Here is a 19,707-nt window from a genome sequence, read left to right as displayed (position 1 = left end):
TATATAATTTAAAATTCCTTTTTAGTCATTTTTTGGGGATTTTGTCATGTTTGTTTGTTTGTTTTTAATTAATTGTATTTATTTTTTATATATGCTTTTTTTATATATTACTTTTTAGATTTTATACTTTAGTTTTATTTTTCCAATTAGTTATTGTTAGTTCTTCAAAGCAACATTTCTAACATTTCTGTTTGATATTTTATTTTAGTTAACAAAAATATTATGATAGTTTGTCAACAGTATAAATATTATTTATTTTGCAGTATAAAGTAAAGAAATAACAGAAGATTAGATAATTAAATTAATTAGATCAATTTAAATTAAATTAATGAATAAGTTCAACAGGCTTCTGATTAAATTATGTATATCAGGCAATATGCATCTGAGCATAAATAAATGCATACAGTATGCATCTGATTAATGTGTATTGAATGAATGAATGAATGAATAATTACTAGGTAACGATAATAACTCTGGATCATTCAGAACCTTGAAACACTCAGCATTAAACTTTGGCACATAATTTGTCTCTGAATGATAAAATAGGGTGAAAAAAATCCCAAAGGATGGACTTGAGCCGTATCTAAAGACCAGAACAACATGTGATGGCCTCTTTTCTGCAGTTTCAGCCTGCGGCGTTGGATCTGAAGCCTTTCTTTGACTGCGTTGTGTTGTCTTCTCTCTCTGCAGGTGGTTCGAGCCGTTTGTTATCCAGTGGTTGGATGAAAATGAAGACGTAGCGATGGATTTCCTCAACGGAGCTCTGGAGAGAGATAAAAAAGATGGGGTGAGTTTTTCGCATTGTTACTTTGCTTCAGTAGAACTTTGCATTTGTAAATTGGCAAACAGTCTAACGCCGCAGTTACCATCTAAACATCACATTAACACTAAATGCTGCATTTCTCTTCTACCTTCATGATGCTTTTATGAAGAGCTCCTGCGAAGTTCCTACTTATGAGTTTTAAAATTGTAATTATGACGGTCAGGATGAAATGAATGCATTGGATGAGTTTATTTCCCAGCAAAGACAGGACACAGTTTAGTGCCCCAACAAAATGAAGTGCAAAGGATTCACTTCGGATGTACGATAAATGCTTTATTTCTGTATTAATCCTTCTCATTCTGCACTTATAATAATGGGAAATGTCACCTGTCTCCTCATTAACCAACAATTAGCACAGGTTTTGTGTTTCTTTTTGGAACTGATTGATCGTAGGCCTCATTGATCTGAGCGTATGCACCGCTTTTTAACTAGACATGCGGATACAAACAAACGCTGCTTTTGTAACATTAGAAATCTCTTTACTGTTTCACTTTTTCACTTTTGATCAATGTACTGCCTTGCTGAATTGAAAGTATTAAATTAAATGGTAACACTTTACAATAAGGTTCAATTAGTTAATGTTAGTTAATCCATTAACTAACATTGAGCAATACATTTGTTACAGTATTTATTAATCTTTGTTAATTTATTCATCTTTGTTAATAAAAATACAGTTGTTCATTGTTGGTCCATGTCAGCTCAGGCACATTAAATAATATGAACAAAACAACTTTTGATGTTAATAATGCATTAGTAAATGTTGAAATTAACATTTACAAAAATTAATAAATGCTTTAGAGGTATTTTTCATTGTTAACATTATGTAGTTAGCTTATGTTAACAAATAGAACCTTACTGTAAAGTGTTACCAATTAAATTAAATTAAAGTAGTTTTTGATTAAATTATTATTAATAATAATAATAAATAAATAGTAGTAATAATAATAATAAATTAATAACATTTTAAAAATCTTACTGGCCCCAATGTTTTGAACGATAGATGAAAAAGAGCATCAAAAAATGTCATAAAAAGTCAGTTGTTTTGGTGAATTAAAAATGACAGTATTTTCAATTTTTGGTGACATATTCTCTCAACAATAGAAAAAATGAAGCCATTCTGGGGTCTTTAAATCGCTATTGAAGAACCATGATGTGTTTGAGTGAAACTTGCCAAAATTGCCAAAAAATCAGTCAGAAAAAGAAATACAAAACCTGTTAATTGAAAGAAATATCCTGAGCTGAATACAGGATTTGATGATAATACAGCATAATAAGAGATTTGCAAGCCATTTTAAAAAGGCTGAGCATATAAGCATTTGAACAGGTTTATAACCATTTCAGTTTCAATAAGCTCTCTCTTTAGATACAAGGAGGAATATTAGATATATTTTTTTCTTTAATGACTTTTGCACTGTGAATTTATAGATAAGTGCATGTGCAATGTGTTTTCCTCACAGCATCGACACAATAAATGAAATTAGACATGTGGATAAACTGTTAAATTGAAGGCATTAGGCTGACGAGTGTTCGTGAAATAACCGAACAAACACTTTTGATTGGACTGATGTGAATATGAGGTGCTGTTACTGTACAGCAGCACAAAAACACACCGCTCAATGTTCCCCTCGCTGACGAAAACAAATCACAGGCGAGATTGGTTTCATTTGCTAATTGCATTCACCTGAAAACCACAAATCTTTTAGTGCTCTTAATATCGGCCAATGCCGTGACGAACGGCCGCGTTATTATATGTGATATGTGACACTGACAAATATAATTGCACATGAGCATTTCAGACGCAGACGCAGACACAGTATGTTTTTCCCCCTACTGTTTATAGTTTTTTGCAGGCAGTGCTGGTGCTGAGATGACATGAGCGGAGCGGGTTGCTAACTGTGTTTAGATGTTTAGCTGCACTCGGGTTCAAGTCTTGTGAGATTCAACTCTACATTAAGATGCTAATGGAGCAGCACCTCAGTTAATTGTCTGATGATTATTAGGCTTGTGTTTGCTGGCAGAAGCGCCTGGAGAATAAGGGCAGAAGCGTAGGTTAATTGTGTCATAGGTTATGTTGGCAGGCAGTCCCAACGGCTGTGAATCAGACCAGCGCTGGCTGCTGAAAAACATCTTCAGTGCTTCCTGGCAGCATCTGAGCTTCAGGTCTTCTTATTAAGAACCAGTATCATACGAAATATTATTATGGTTTAAAATAACTGCTTTAAAATTTCATTTATTTCTGTGATCAAAGCTGAATTTTCAGCATCATTTGACCCCAATCTTTTGAACAGTTGTGCCGATATTATACTGTATATATATATATATATATATATATATATATATAATTTTTTGGCAAGTGTGATAATAATGTACAGTCAGCCACTGATTATAAAATAATAGCTAAATAAATTCTGGTTTGAAGATTTTTAAAATGTTATTTTTTCCCGTGTTGGCAAAGCTGAATTTTCAGCAGTCTTCAGTCTCACATGATCCTGCACAAATCATTCTAATGTGCTTAAGAAACATTTCTTATTATTATCAATGTTGAAAACAGTTGTGCTGATTCATATTTTTGTAGAAACCGTGATTTTTCTGGATCCTTTGTTGAATAAAAAGTTTAAAAGAACAGTATTTAGGTTTTATATCTATATCTATTTTCTTTCATACTGTCTGTACTCTGTACCCATTCTGAATAAAAGTATTAATTTCTCTCTTTCAGAAAAATAAATAAAATAAAATCCAACAAAAAAAAAAATTATAATAAAATAAAATTACTGACCCCAATCTTTTGAACAGTTGTGCCGATATTATACTGTATATATATATATATATATATATATATATATATATATATAATTTTTTGGCAAGTGTGATAATAATGTACAGTCAGCCACTGATTATAAAATAATAGCTAAATAAATTCTGGTTTGAAGATTTTTTTATTAGAAATAAAAATATTTTGTAACATTATAAATGTCTTTACTGTCACTTTTGATCAATTTAATGGCTTATTGAATTGAAAGTATTAAAACCATAAATTAAATAAAAAAATACAATCTTACTGACCTCAAATTTTTGAGCATAGTGTATAGTGCATGGAAAAGAGCATCAAAAAAGCCATAAAAAGTCTATTGTTTTGGAGTGACTCTAATTTACTAACATTAAAGTGAATTAAAGTTCATTACATTTCATTTTTGGGTGGCATATTCTATAAACAAAGGAAAAAATAAAGCCATTCTGGGATCCTTGAAACACTACTAGCACATTAAAGCACCATGCTAGAATTTAATGGAAACCTGGAATCAGGCTGCAAAACTTTTCTTGATCCTTTTTTTCCAGTATGTAGCAAATGCTGAAATTATGGGAAACACAATGATCAAATTGTTGTGATATGTTCATTAATGCTTTGATTGTGGTGTTTTGATTGCAGTTCCAGCAGACATCAGAACATGCTCTCTTCTCCTGCTCGGTGGTGGATGTGTTCACACAGCTCAATCAAAGCTTTGAGATCATCAAGAAGCTGGAGTGTCCGAACCCTCAAGCTCTCGCTCACTTCATGCGCAGGTTTGCAAAGGTAAGACAGAATCAGAATAGAAAGGATGAGGCTGTGCAAAGAAGAGTGAAACCCCCTTAGATGTGTAAAATCTATGCAACTCACAGTCAATATTTATGATGAAAGAAGAGACCAAAGAATTGCATGTATTAACAGTAATAATAATCACAATAAACGGTTCTTCCGCCAAGCATTATTACTTTAACTGTAGGGTGTCGTACGGTTGCCAGGCAGCCGAGAGCATAAAATGATGAACAAATGATGGAGAAGAGCTTTGAAACAGAAAAATGCAAACCTGCATCAGTTGAAAGATAGGGCACATTTTTACGGTGTTTTTGCACCATTACTTGATTTTATTTAAATGTCAAGTATGACTGGTATCGCCAAAAAAAGGAACTGGAAATATTATTTGATCCAAGGTTGTCATGTCCGGCAGATCAGGATTATCAAACGAATAGAGCAATGTTTTAAATATGTTCACAAAAGCTGCATTTATTTGATAAAAAATGCGTTAAAAACAGTGAAATATTATTGCAATTTAAAATAATAGTTTTCTATTGTAATATATGTTAAAATGTCATTTATTCCTGTGATATAAATCTGAATTTTCAGCATCATTACTCCAGTCTTCAGTGTCACATGATCTTCAGAAATCATTTTAATATGTTGATTTGCTGCTCAAGACACATGTCTGATTATTATCAATGTTGGAAACAGTTGTGCTGCCCAATATTTTTGTGGAACCTGTGATACTTTTTTCTCCGATTCCTAGAAAGTTCAAAAGAACAACAATTATTTGAAATAGAAATCTTTTGTAAGATTATAAATGATTTTACTGTTACTTTTGAGCAATTTAATGCATCCTTGCTTAATGAAAGTATTAATTTCTTGAAAATATTTTACTGACTTCAACCATGGCTTATAGGTGTCTCTGAATATTAGTAGTATTTTAACATCAACTTTAAGGAGTTAATTTAAATCATCAGGTGCAAGTGTTTACTTACTATTTACAGTGTTTTACGCGCCTTGTGAGCAGTGAAAAGCTCATCACCTCTAGCAGGAAGTGACAGGGTTCGGATAAAGGGCTGAAGATGGATTTACTGAAGGTTTAGAGCAGGTTTGCACTGAGTGGATTAACCTTCATGACTTACTAAACATCACACTGTGTGTATGTGAGCGTTTTGTTTGAGGGGTTGCATGTAGAAGGTGAACAGGAACATCTGAGATTGATAGTAAATCATTGTTTGATCAAATATTCAGACATCCTCAGTTCAGCTTAGACACAATTCAGTCCAGAGTGATTTATTGGTTCCTCACAATACAGCCGACATATTCGATCAATACCCAAACTGAACTGGGAGGATCAGTAATAAACCGCTGAATGTAATAATGAGCAATAGACAAGATTAATTATGTTTGAGCACATAACTAAACATATAAGCAATAGTAATAGTGATGCTTAATTTAGAAAACACCACAAATGAACACATCTACTTATAAATATGGTGATCATAACTCTAAAACACATAGCAGATTTTAAAAGAGATGTCCAAGATGTCCAGCTAATGTATTTTTTCTATTGTAAATGTCTTTGTTGAATGCAAATGAACTGCGAAGGGCAGAGAGAGAGGCGTTAAGAGCAGCACTCCTCCCACAGGATTATGGGTAAAGGGTCTTGTAGCAGGCATTGATTACTTCATGCAAACTTGACACGAGAAATCTATTACAGCGGCCTTACAAGACACATATTATTACAGCCCTCATTAACTTATTTGCATATTTATGAATATGTTAATAGTTGAATGCCATTCCCTTGGCTTCAGGTTACTTAACTCAAAGTGCCCATACTTTTTTGACGCACACATGTTGGCACATAGGCTACAACCAGTGTTGGGGGTAACGCATTACAAGTAACGCAAGTTACGTAATCAGATTACTTTTTTTCAAGTAACTAGTAAAGTAACGCATTACTTTTTAATTTACAAGAAAATATCTGAGTTACTTTTTCAAATAAGTAACGCCAGTTACTTTTTTTCCCCATTTATTGATTGAAAGCTCTCCTGTCCCCATGTTGAGAGAAATCGGGAGTAAGATGTTACTTTAGTTCTAGAATAAATGTGAACATGCATTAATTCATCTCACTCACTCAAAAAAAAAAAAAAATCAGATTTAGTTTATTAATAAAAACAGTTAAAAGCAACTCAGAATATGACTCAAAGCTGCAATAATGACCTTCGGTGATCCAATTCAACCATACTAATAAGCAAAAATTACATAAGATAAACTAACATTTCTTCTTCTTTTTTTATTGCTGAAGAGTGTTGAACTTTCTTCTTCTGTGTATACTGTACAGACGTGAATTTACATTTCCTTCAGCCTGAGGCTTTTGGTGTGAAAGGGCTTTTATATTTGCCAAAAATAGAACTTTTTATATTAAAAGCAAACAATCAAGCCCAGCTCAGATTTTCAAAAGTAACGTAATGCATTACTTTCAATAAAAAGTAATTAAGTAACATAATTAGTTACTTTTTTAGGAAGTAACGCAATATTGTAATGCATTACTTTTAAAAGTAACTTTCCCCAACACTGGCTACAACGGTGTATAATTTCCTTTGAAATGTTTGTAGTCATTAAGATTTATTTTATTGTTTTATTTTATTTGCTTTTTTTGAAAGAAATTAATACTTTTATTCAGCAAGGCTGCGTTAAATTGATCTAAAGTGACTAATACCATTAATAATGTTTAAAAATATATATATTTCAAATAAATGCCATTCTTTTGAAATTTCTACTTATCAAAGAATACTTTAAAAAAGTATCACTTTTTACACAAAAATATTAAGCATTAAAATATTAAAATGCTAAAATGAATAACGTTTAAAAAATATTTTCAATATTGATAATAATCAGAAATGTTTCTTGAGCAGCAAATCAGCATATTAGAATGATTTCTGAAGATCATGTGACACTGAAGACTGCAGTAATGATGCTGAAAATTCAGCTTTGATCACCGGAATAAATTACATTTTACAATATATTCACACAGAAAACATGTATTTTAAATTGTAATAATATTTCACATTTTCAATGTATTTTTAATCAAATAAATGCTTAGTGACCCCAAACTTTTGACTGGTAGTGAATGCACATGTGTTTTAGGTCTGTAAATAATAACAGTAACACATATCCGACTTATTGCTTTCATGAAGTTAAACTACTGTTATTTAAAAATAATATATAATAATCTACATTTTATTCTCTTTCCAGACCATAAATAAAGTTCTTCTCCAGTATGCTGTGATCATCTCTAAAGACTTCAGCAACCATCTGAACAAGGAGAAAGTGGTGAGTCTATAAGCGGCAGGTTTACACACACACACACACATACGCTTTCAAAACCGCTTCATCATAAAATGTCAGCGTGTTTTAAAGTCATGACCCTGCGAGTGTCCGAACATGGCTTGATCAGATTATACCGGGGACGTTGCTATGGAGACCGTAGTAAGACATTAAAGTCGACTTTGATTGGACGGCTGGCAGACGCTTCCGTGCGAGACCTTCTCGCGTCCTCTTCTCCTTCCTCTGTGCTTTCAACTTTCTGTTCTTTGTGTAAAATGACAGCGTTCGTGGTGCTAACTCAGAGCTGCTTTTGTTCTACCTCGAATTTTTACAGTGTCTTCCTGTAATGATTATAAAAGCTTGGCACGCAGGATGTCTGTGCTGGGAAGAAAGACAGATGTATCTTTTAAGTGCCGTGACAGGACCACAGAGAGACAATCACGCGGCCTGTAATTAAAGACATATCTCTGTTCGGTCTTGGAGGATGGAGCTGCTCCTCAGGGCTCATCCAGCGCTTAATTGACAGCTCGGTTCATCCTAAGAATATCCAGATCTTTAAACGCACCCATGCCCATAAATCAGCTCTCCAGAGTTGATATACATTGTCTTGAATTAAATTTGCGAGTGTGTGAAATCACCAGCTCTTGTCAGAGAGACGATGTTCCCTCATTTCAATTAGCGCAACGGCTTCGTATTTTCGTTTCAGAGTTTCACACCGATTTGTCACACGGCTGACATGTGACCTTTAGGAAGTGTGCCGGTGCAGACAGTAAGAGCCCGTTTTAATTAGCTTATGGACTCCTGCGCTAATTACGCACTCCTGCCCATCCAATTATCTCCTGGGATGCTTATACGAGAGCGTATGGACCTCCGGATCATCTGTGTGTCAACACAAATCTGCTTATTTGACATTTACTGTAACAGACACCTTTTACCCAAAGTGCATTGCGTCTCACCTGGAGGTCAGTCGCTTTGCTCATTTAACGCTAGTCACACTGAGCCTGAAGGTCATCTTAAACATTAGTTTACCATCAACCCGGTTATTGAGTTTGATGTTTTTAAACATTTTTGATTACAGATGTAATTTTGTACATATAAAATGTGCTTTTAATATATTTGGTTGGTGGTCTTAACATTTTGTTATATATTGATAATTTATTAATATTACAAGATTTATAATTAAAACATGCAATGCATTAGAATTCTAATGTATTAAATTGTGCATTAGGGCAACCTGCTGAATACATTATTATCTATTATGACTACGACTATTAACTATGAATTACTATTACAGTATAACAAAACACAACTGAGTTTAAATATTATTGGATATAAGGAAACATTATGCTTTAAGGATACTGTGACTGTGCATTAATTTCATGTATTTTCAAAAATAAATGAGTGTTTAAATACAACTCAAATATGTTCAGTTGTGTAATTCTGTCATTTTTCTGGAGAGGCAGAGGCATAGATTTTTACGTAATGAAATTCAGATTTACTGCCACTGATGAAAGTAAGATGTGCAAAATCAGTGATCAGCATCCAGACGAATCGATGCCCGTGTGTATATATTCACAGAAGTCTTCTAGTACAAACATCTCCTTGCATTACCCAGGCGTAGGGTTTTGAAGACTGAATGTATCTGGAAAGAAGTACATGAAATATCTTGTCTATCTTTCTTCTCCTGACAGCCCTGTATCCTCTTGAACAACATCCAGCAGCTCCGAGTTCAGCTGGAGAAGATGTTCGAGTCCATGGGAGGAAAGCAGGTCAGTAAACTAATCAATGATACTGCAAGACTCCACAGTAATGTTTCCCACTAACTGTCTGTGTGAGTGAAGCTCTTGAACATCCCTTGCTGAAAAGCTGCGTTCATTAATGTCTGAATTACAGTAATTATGAGTCTGATTACTTGCAACTAGAAGGTCCAACAAGTTCCAGCTTCTTGCACTTGGCATCAGACTTCAGCAGTTACAGCTGGTTAGTTTCCTTCATCAGCACATACTGATGTTTTATATGTCATTGAATAGTCAGTGTTCCCCGAAGCACTTTGTTCTTGTGTTTCTTCAATGATTCTGGTTCCAATTCCTTTATGATTCCATTGATGACTCTTTCAGTTCTTGAAGAATAATTAGGCTTAATTATATACTTAACAAATACTCTAAAATAAAAACAATGCTGTTTTTAACTAACAACTTGTGTTTTTATTAGTATTTAATTATTTTATTTTATTTCATTTCAATAATTTTTTGTTATATTTTATTTGAGTTTGCCAAAAGAAATGAATCAGTAAATCATTAAATTGATTCATTCCGATATGAATTGAGACACATTTTTGAATCTTTTCAAAGTTTGTTTCTTCATCAGATTTGGAGAAATGTAGCATTGCATCAGTGTCTCAGCAATGGATCCTCTGCAGTGAATGGGTGCCGTCAGAATGAGAGTCCAAACAGCTGATAAAAACATCACAATAATCCACAAGTAATCCACACCACTCCAGTCCAGCAGTTCACATCTGGAGAAGACAAAAGCTGCGTGTTTGTAAGAAACAAATCCATCATTAATACGTTTTTAACTTCAAACCATTGCTTCTGGCTAACATATGAGTCCATAATCCATAATAACACTTCCTCCAGTGAAAAAGTCCATCTGCTGTTGTTCTCTCAAAATCCAGCCACATATTTGTTTAAAATTGTTTTGGCTTGTAAACGGTGCTTGATCTGTGCAGATTTCTCTCCTGATTCAGACGAGTTGACTTTTCACTTGAGGAAGCATTATTATGGACAGAGGATGTTTAAAGTTAAAAACATCTTAATGATGGGTTTGTTTCAGCTTTTGTCTTCTCCAGATGTTAACTGATGGACTGGAGTGGTGTGGATTACTTGTGGATTATTGTGATGTTTTTATCAGCTGTTTGGACTCTCATTCTGACGGCACCCATTCACTGCAGAGCATCCATTGCTGAGCAAGTGATGCAATGCTACATTTCTCCAAATCTGATGAAGAAACAAACTCATCTATTCAAGTTTATTTCTATTATCTACAGCTTGGATGGCTTGGGGGTGAGTAAAATTTTAGCAAATTTTCATTTTTGGGTGAGCTATTCCGTTAAGAGAACCATAAAAATCATTTCATTAAAAGAAGAAAATGATTCACCGCTCCCCAAACCTATTCAAGATGGGCCGCACATGTATGAATCCATTTGACATCCAGTGTTGCCATAGAAACAAAAGATTCCAAATGATTCCACGAGTTCAAAGTAGATTCTCAGAGTCGCCTCATAAATACGGTAATTCTGCATGATGTGAACGCAACTTAACATCCCTTGTGAATTGTGCATGCGTGTTGTGACTCTTCTCTCTGTTCTCTCCAACTATGACAATGTCCTTGTTTCTTGTCGTCCCCGTCTCCTCTGGGCTCTTGCACCAGGAGGAAGGGACTGTGGTCTTCTGCAAGGTGTGTGAACAGGTTTCCTCTAACATCTCTATACACCGCTGCTCTACAGCCAGAATTCTGTCATCATTTACTCATCTTCATGTCGTTCTAAACTTAAGATTTTCTGTCTTTTTGTTTGGAGCAACATTAAATGATAGCAAATGATGACACTGCTCTATGGTTGTGAATTCTGGCTGTAGTGCATGGTCCTGATTCATCCCGGTTTAACTGGACACGTTTGAGCAGCATGAGCACTCTCACACCCATTGAAACACCTCACTTCCTGTCTCTCGTACTTCCTGTCCCGCCCCCTCAAGAGCATGCTGCACCTGACATGAGACCTCACAAGAACGATTATCTTCAATAACTGAGGATGCTAATACTCAATTTTAAAGGGATCGTTCATCCAAAAATCTGTATTGGTCATTATTTATTCACCCTAATGCACTGAAAAAGAATATTTAGCCCTAAATATAAGATTTATGCATTTGAATTGCGTATAAAATGTGTGTGTATATATGTGTATAAATGTGTGTGTGTGTGTGCGTGTGTGTGTATATATATCAAAATATCAAAATATACTAAATATGTTTTGTAAATATATTTTTGCTAATACAGTTTTGCTGTTTTTTTTTTAAATAAACTTAAAAAATATAAATATATTTTTTTCCAAAATATGTAAAAGTATATTTTGCCCTATTTCAGTCCAATGAAAATACATTCACATGTCACATTTGAAGAAAAACTTTATTTGTTGTCTATAATATGTAAATGTAACACGTTTGAATAAAAATCAGCAAAGAACATACTTTACAGTGTTCCAAAAAATTACAATATATAACAAATGAAATATTATTAAATCGTTAAATGGTTAGTATTATTAAATATTAAATCTAGTTTTGATGTCTAGTAAGCTATTCCATCTATATTGTAAGATTGTAAAAGTATTTTCTTGCCCTTGAAATGCATTTTGAAATATATATTGGTATATAATAATGATTGAATCTAAATATATTTTCAATTTCAAAAATATGTTTTATTGAGCTTCACTTTTTACTATATATATTTCACATATATTTAAAATATTTTGGCCAACTTTTTTTTTAACTTAATGTGATACATATTTGTCAGTTAAAAATTATGAACATGATTCAAAAATGGCTAGTAATGGAACGAGCAATATTCAGTTTGCAATATTCAGAAAAAAAAAGAATTTATTGATGATAAATATATAAAGCTGATTATTGTTTACTAAACAGATTCAGTTTATTAGTACTGTCAGAAATCTGACCCGTTTCATTGATGTATGAATGATAAATATGCATCACGTTACATTTATTAGTTTATGTTAAAACGGTGTAATCCAAATGGATTTTTATATGCAATTCAATTACGTAAATCTTAAATTTAGCCCTAAATAATTATTTGAGTGTGTTTCAAACCTGTATATTATTTTTTTATGTGGAACACAAAAAGAAAACAAGAATGATTATTCTTTCAATGCAAAGTATGAATAATATGCTCCAAAAATGACGAAACAGCATCATAGTGCATATGACTCATGCACATGTATATATTATATGTGAACACTGTAAAATTAGGTCAAAAATGCCACATATGATGCTTTTTTGGAGCATAAAAACGTTTTTAATTCACTTTTTGCATTGCATTGCATCACTTTCCTTTGGAAACGAGCAGCATGAACATATTTTGAACTTCTTTTGTGTTTCATGGGGCAAAAAAAAAAAAGAAAGTGACAGGTTTAGAATGACACGAAGGTGATTTTCATTTTTGCTGAACTAGCGCTTTACCGACGGCCAGCAGAGCTGTGTTTGCCTGAACTTGATTTTTAATCATGTACAGTGTTTGTGGTTATTTAGGATTCCAGAGTTTGGAAAGTTTGCGTTTGGTCCTGATGTTTAGCTTGCACTGTTCTCAGACTCTCCGAGTTGTTGTTTTTTTATTATTTTATTTTACTTTGCTTTAATCAAAATCCTCCCTGCTGGCAGAAAACCATAATGTACTGAAATCACTGGGTAGGTTTTGTCCAGCTATAACATACTTCAAATGAAAGATGAATAAAGGCAGATCATTTGCACGCATGCCAGAGGTCTGTCAGATCAAGGTTAGATGTCTTACCTCTGTTGAAATGAAGGCTACAGTGCTTTAAAAAGAGTCCAGCTGTTTGAAAGTGTGACTAATTTATGAATTCTGCTTCCTTCATGAAACTCAATTCGTTCAGAGGAAGTAAAAGCCAAACGCTCCAAATATAACCCTGCTCTGGCAGCGCCACCGTTCCCAAAGCAATTAGCCAACTGAAAGAAAAATGTAATTACAGTGGCTCGTTATCATGGATTTATAAATAAAAGATCCAGCACTGTCCAAGAAAAATTAATTGGGGGAGTCAAAGTTAGCTGCGATGACGCGGGCCGCGGGGAATAACCGCCGCGAACACACGGATCACCCGTTATCTGCTAATTAACAATGTGAGGTAGACCACAGGTACAATTTCACATCATGATTCCCTAATTGAGAGTCTAATTAGAATATAATGAATTTAGTTATAACTTACCAATAGGGCTGTGCAATTAATCGAAAAACAGTTTCGATTTCGATTTTGGCCTCCAACGATTATGAAAATACAGTAATCGAGATAAAACGATTATTGCGCCCCATTCCGGCCCCTTTTCCAGCGCTGTGCCTTCGTTCCTCCATAATTTCACGTGCAAATCAGTAAAAATCATGTAACGTGACTTTTGCAAAATGGGACGTGCTTGATTTATAGAAGTATATTTATTCATGTTTTTAAAAGCGCTAAAGAGAACTTGCGGTGCACCTCAGGAAGATATATGCGCTCAGAGACGGAGCAGAACACGGACATGTAAAGTGATCTTTTAGCTCAAGGTGTGCGCCTAAATGGTCAAATACACGCAAAAATGTGTCAAAATGCGCTTAGTGATTATTCATGTATACCTTCGTCAGTCATGTAATAAATTAACCGAAAAAAGTTGAGAATGAAAATACGTGTGTAACGGTAAATTGGATCCATGCGGCTCTTAAAGTGACAGCGGGCTATTTTCCTTCTGCGACTGTGTGCTTAATATTAATCAAACAACAAAAGACAAATTCAAAATCACACACTGCTTTTGAGTGAAGGACTTTTTTAGCTTTAATAAGAAACAAAAATGTAATTCTTACAGTGAAGACTATGCTGTTTTATTTTACATTTGATTATTCATTTCTGTAGTAGGCTGTAAACTGCTTGAGACTTGCATAAAAAACATTAACGCACAGTTTGTTTCATTTGTATGTTTTTATTCTGTTGTATTTGTCTTTTGCTTTTTTATTACTGACAGTTGAATTCGGTTATGAAAATACAATAATCAAGATGAAACGATTATTGACCCCCATTCCTCCCCCTCTCCAGCGCTGCGCTTTCGCTCCTCCATAAAAGCCCAATTTCACGTGCAAATCAGTAAAATCAAGTAACGTGACTTTTGCAAAATGTGATGTGCTTGATTTATATAAGTAAATTACACTTTTTCATGTTTTCAAAAGCGTGAAAGAAAACGTGCGCTGCTCCTCAGGAAGATAACGTTATATGCACTCAGAGACAGAGCAGAACACGGACATGTAAAGTGATCTTTTAGCTCAAGGTGTGCGCCTAAATGGTCAAATACACGCAAAAATGTGTCAAAATGCGCTTAGTGATTATTCATGTATACCTTCGTCAGTCATGTAATAAATTAACCGAAAAAAGTTGAGAATGAAAATACGTGTGTAACGGTAAATTGGATCCATGCGGCTCTTAAAGTGACAGCGGGCTATTTTCCTTCTGCGACTGTGTGCTTAATATTAATCAAACAACAAAAGATATATATTATATAAATTATTAATATATAATATACATATATTATTTAAATATATTTTACACTTTAATAAAAAATAATTTACAATTTAAATGAGTATTCAAGTATAAAGTGAATTTAAATCATTGATAAATATATAATACAGTATATGTCTTGTCATATTCATTACTGTATTGAGAATAAAATTTATAAAATAAAGTTTTATATTATATTTAGATTTGTAAATGTAAGCTTACTTCATACTTGAATAAAAATACTTATTTAAATTGAAATAAAATAATAAATAATTTATGATTTAAATGAGTAAAGTTGTATTAATGTATAAAATAAATGTAAATAATTTATAATTATTTATATAATAAATAACCAAAATATATTTAAATGTAAACATATAACTTTAATTACAGTAATTGTGGTCATGAGAATTGAGGTGGAGATGCTGTCACAAAAATAGACTTTTCTTGAAGGACAATATAATTTCTTATTTCTTAATTTTTCAGATTAAATCATAATTTCCACACGTGTAAAGCATTAGTTGTGTTTGTGTTATCAGTCATGGCACTGCTGGCTGTCTCTGATCTCCATTAACCTGAAGAGCTCTCATCACTGATTAATCTGGCCGTAAACCATAAACGCTGTTACAATTCACAAGTCAGCCATTCATCCTGAGTACATGGACGTCCTGCCTCACCCGAACACAAATACTAACAAACGTGCTAAATACAATGACTAAACACGCTAGGAATCATGGGTGAAAGCAACATGTTTTGCCTCATCTTAAGGTGATGTTAGATCTGATAGACAGCCATAGATTATGATACATAAGCATAATCAATAATGTGCCTCATGGCTTTAATTTATAGATAATAAAAAATCCCTTAGCTGTTTTTCAATTTGTCATTTTCCATTTAGAGGATTTTAAAATGGTCCATCTTGTCAGTAATTATGAATAGTGATTATTTTCAGTTGTTCCAGCCCTTAGGGAATTTTGAACGTGTAATTGACAAATTTTGGATCAAGTTATTTATCTTATATTTTATTTATAATTTTGTATTTTATATTATATATTTTATATAATATTTTTATATATCTCATATAAAATGGTATATATTTTATATTATATATTACATTGAAAGTCTATAAACATATATTTTCTCTTACTTTTTGTTACAAAAAAATCTAAAAAATATACACAAAATTACATATTATTTGCAAATATTCTATATTATACTACATTTTATACAAAATACATTTTTATAATGTATAATAGTGTGTGTGGATATGATTTATGTAATCTAATTTTATTAATTTATTTATCGATTGTTTGTAGTAATTCGGCCCTTAGAGCATTTTAGAAGTGTAAATGACAAATTTTGGATAAGTCATTTATCTCATATTTATAATTTTGTAAAGTCATTTATCTTATATTGTATTTTATATTGCATTTTTTATATCTTATAAAATATATTTATATTTTGATATATTTATATCTGATAAAAACGATATGCAGTATATATATATATATCTTGTATATTACATTTACAGTCTATAAACATGTATTTATTAAACTTAAAAATTAAAAATACATGTATGTATTTTTATTACAAAAAAATTAAATATATACAAAAATATGTATTTTTGCAAATATTCTTTATTTTAATACATTTTTAAATGATAATTTTATATAATATAATATGTATGTTTTTATATTTTTTCATTATTAATTTATTATTTATTTAATTTGTTTGTTTATTGTAGTTATTCGGATTGTGTATCTGTTTACTATGTATCACTTGAAGAAGAATCTGCAAATATTGAGCATTGTTTTTCACTAGACTTTGATAAAAACAGTCAAACCAAAGGTAGAGCGGAGCTTCACGGATAGAAACCCAGCGTGCATTATGGGTAAAAGCCATGATTATGATGCAGACACGTGCCTCTGATGTGACGAGAGGCTTGTATTGAGTTTGCAGTCGTCATTAGTCGAGCGATTCCTCAGTCCAGACCTTTTCAGCGGCTCGGCACGCTTGACTGAAAGCTCACTGTTCAACGGCAGAGAAAATCAGCAAACCATGGCACGGAAACAAAGCTGTCAGACGGTTCCTCTGTGTCAAAAACACAAATCATACAAGCAGGGGTCAAAATCTACTTTATTATATGTACAGGCCATAAAAATTTATTTTGCATTATGTTTTATTACAAAAAAAAAAATAGATGTATACATATTTTTACAGATTTACAAAATATATTTTTATGGCATGTATATAATAAAGATTGATTGATTGATTATTAGGGATTATGTATCTGTTTTATTTAACTTACACCATTTAATGCTTTTTAATAGCGACTAAATGGCCAATAACTGCTTTATTTACTCAAAGTGAAGTTTTATTCACATTATAAAACGGAGAGTTCCGGTGCTTGATTCTGATTGGCTGAGCCACGTTCGAAGCTGTTGTAAATTACTCTACAAACATACACCGTTGTTTACGTCTGTGTGTTGCTCGCCAACCACTTTGTTACAACCACAACTAATTCTGAGGAACTACATTGTTTGGTGTAAGAATACTGTTTTATTAATATCGTTACATTTTATTTGCTCTGTTTTATTTTGTGAAACCTTGCTACATATATGGAATAGCCGTTTTATAAAAGCAATAAGCCCCGTGAAGCCGTGGTTTACAGTGAATTTATAACAGCTAAGGGGGTTTTAGGCACTCGGAGTAAACCACGGCTTCTTGCTTTAATATATGCTGACTTGGCGAGTTTTGCTTTTGGACCCTGGATATGACTAATAAATAAATTTTGGGATAATCAGTTGCTATTACAGAGCAGTTTATTATTTGACGTGTCATACAGAGGCATGTGATGTTACCGCTGAATCTTCTGCACTTCCTGTTCCTGTTCCTGTGTCATGTGACGTGACTGACAGCGCTGTGTGTGTCTTCCAGCTGGACGCGGAGGCCAGTGATCTGCTGAAAGAGCTGCAGAATAAACTCAATACGGTGCTGGATGAGCTCAGCGGCGTCTTCGGCTCCAGGTGACGTATGAGCTGTTGAGCCCGAGTAAATATGATGACATTCTGATGGAGTCAAGAGTGGAAATCAGTCACACAAATTAAATGTTATCGGTACACATATTTGATTGGATGCTGAGGCTATTATTGATTCACAGCTTAGATTACATCAATAGAGGTGAAGAAAGTTAAAGAAAACCGAATAATATGCACTGAAGAATCATTTATAATAAGACCTGTGACATGTTGCTTTCTGTGATTAAAAAACATAGACATACAAATTAGCTCAAATGTTATTTTATGTTGAATGTATTTCATTTATTTATGTTAATGCATTATAATTTATAAAATAATATAAAAATATTTTATTGGGCCTTTATATATTTTAATGTAGAGTTAAAATAAAATATGCAGCATACATGGAGAAAGTAAATCCATTTTCCATTAATTGCCTTTTATGACTAAAAGACATAGACATGCAAATTAGATTGAATGATACATTTTTATTTTTATATTTTATTATAATTTATAATAAATTTGATTGATTTTTTAAATTGCATTTAAATTATTTTATTATAATTTATAATAAATTTGATTGATTTTATAAAATAAAAATATTTTTATTGAGGACCTATATATTTTATTTTATAGTTAAAGACAGATTAGCTTGAATAATAAAAATCAGTTTTATTTTAGTTAATTAATTATTAAAAATAATCAAATATTTTAATTTATTATAATTCATAAAATAAAGCAAAATAAAATATTTTTTATGAAGGATCTTTATATTTTATTTTATTTACAGTTAAAATAAAATAAAACATTTAATGAAGGTCTTATATACTTTGTACACCTGAAATAAAATATACCTGCAACATTTATAAAGAAAGTAAATAGGATTTATTTTCTGTTAATGTTTCTGTTCATGTTGCCTTCTGTGATTAATATACGTAGACATACAGATTAGCTTGAATTATAAAAAATACCATTTCATTTTATTTTATTTTCTACAAATATTTTTATGGGGGACTTTTATATTTTATTTTATAGATACATAGACAAACAGAAGAGCTCGAATGATAAAAATGTGTTTAACATGTCATTCTCAACCGAATGCTAGTATGAATGTTGTTTTTAAAGACTACTTTTTCTGAGATTTTAGTGTGTGTGTGTTGTCTGTCTCCCCTCTTCCCCCTCCTCCGCTCCGCTGCGCACCACGCCCACTTTTTTAGCATTTTTTAAAACTGTGGTGAGAAGTAACCAGTGCTGAAACGGGGGGTTTCATGACCCTTTAAGGTTTCAAACTAATTTTAACATGTCTATCTGCAGTTTCAAGTCGGTCATTGAGGACTGTGTCAAACAAATGAACCAGGAGCTGATGCAGATGAAAGGAAACGCAGGGAACAAGAGTAACGCAGCCATGGACGCAGAGACCGTCCTGAGACCCCTCATGGACCTGCTGGACAAGAAGTAAGAAAATGCAGAGGTACATCTGTTGAAAGACCAGTTGCATTTCTTTCTTTCACTCCATCCCTCTTTTTTCTCTCCAGCCTAATTCTGTTTGCCAAGATCTGTGAGAAGACTGTTCTCAAACGGGTCCTGAAGGAGCTGTGGAAGATCGTGCTCAACACCATCGAGCGACAGATTGTTCTTCCACCGCTCTCAGACCAGACAG

General features: G+C 32.8%; 1 protein-coding gene across 1 annotated transcript in view; it reads left to right on the top strand.

Moving 5' to 3' along the window:
• The window catches only part of LOC107662500 (protein unc-13 homolog C), a 113,812-nt gene that overhangs the window by 66,297 nt on the left and 27,808 nt on the right, over positions 1 to 19,707 (top strand). Inside the window, exons 12-19 of the mRNA XM_016452549.1 lie at positions 691 to 787; positions 4,251 to 4,394; positions 7,641 to 7,718; positions 9,404 to 9,481; positions 11,142 to 11,168; positions 17,968 to 18,056; positions 19,362 to 19,502; positions 19,583 to 19,706. Of these exons, the coding sequence (XP_016308035.1) occupies positions 691 to 787; positions 4,251 to 4,394; positions 7,641 to 7,718; positions 9,404 to 9,481; positions 11,142 to 11,168; positions 17,968 to 18,056; positions 19,362 to 19,502; positions 19,583 to 19,706 (778 nt within the window). The remainder of the gene's footprint in view (positions 1 to 690; positions 788 to 4,250; positions 4,395 to 7,640; positions 7,719 to 9,403; positions 9,482 to 11,141; positions 11,169 to 17,967; positions 18,057 to 19,361; positions 19,503 to 19,582; position 19,707) is intronic.

This window comes from Sinocyclocheilus anshuiensis, unplaced genomic scaffold, assembly GCF_001515605.1.
Source record: "Sinocyclocheilus anshuiensis isolate Anshui unplaced genomic scaffold, SAMN03320099.WGS_v1.1 scaffold1104, whole genome shotgun sequence".
Lineage (NCBI taxonomy): Eukaryota > Metazoa > Chordata > Actinopteri > Cypriniformes > Cyprinidae > Sinocyclocheilus > Sinocyclocheilus anshuiensis.
Note: the sequence above shows the minus strand (reverse complement) of the source record. Positions and strands in the feature narration are given on the sequence as shown.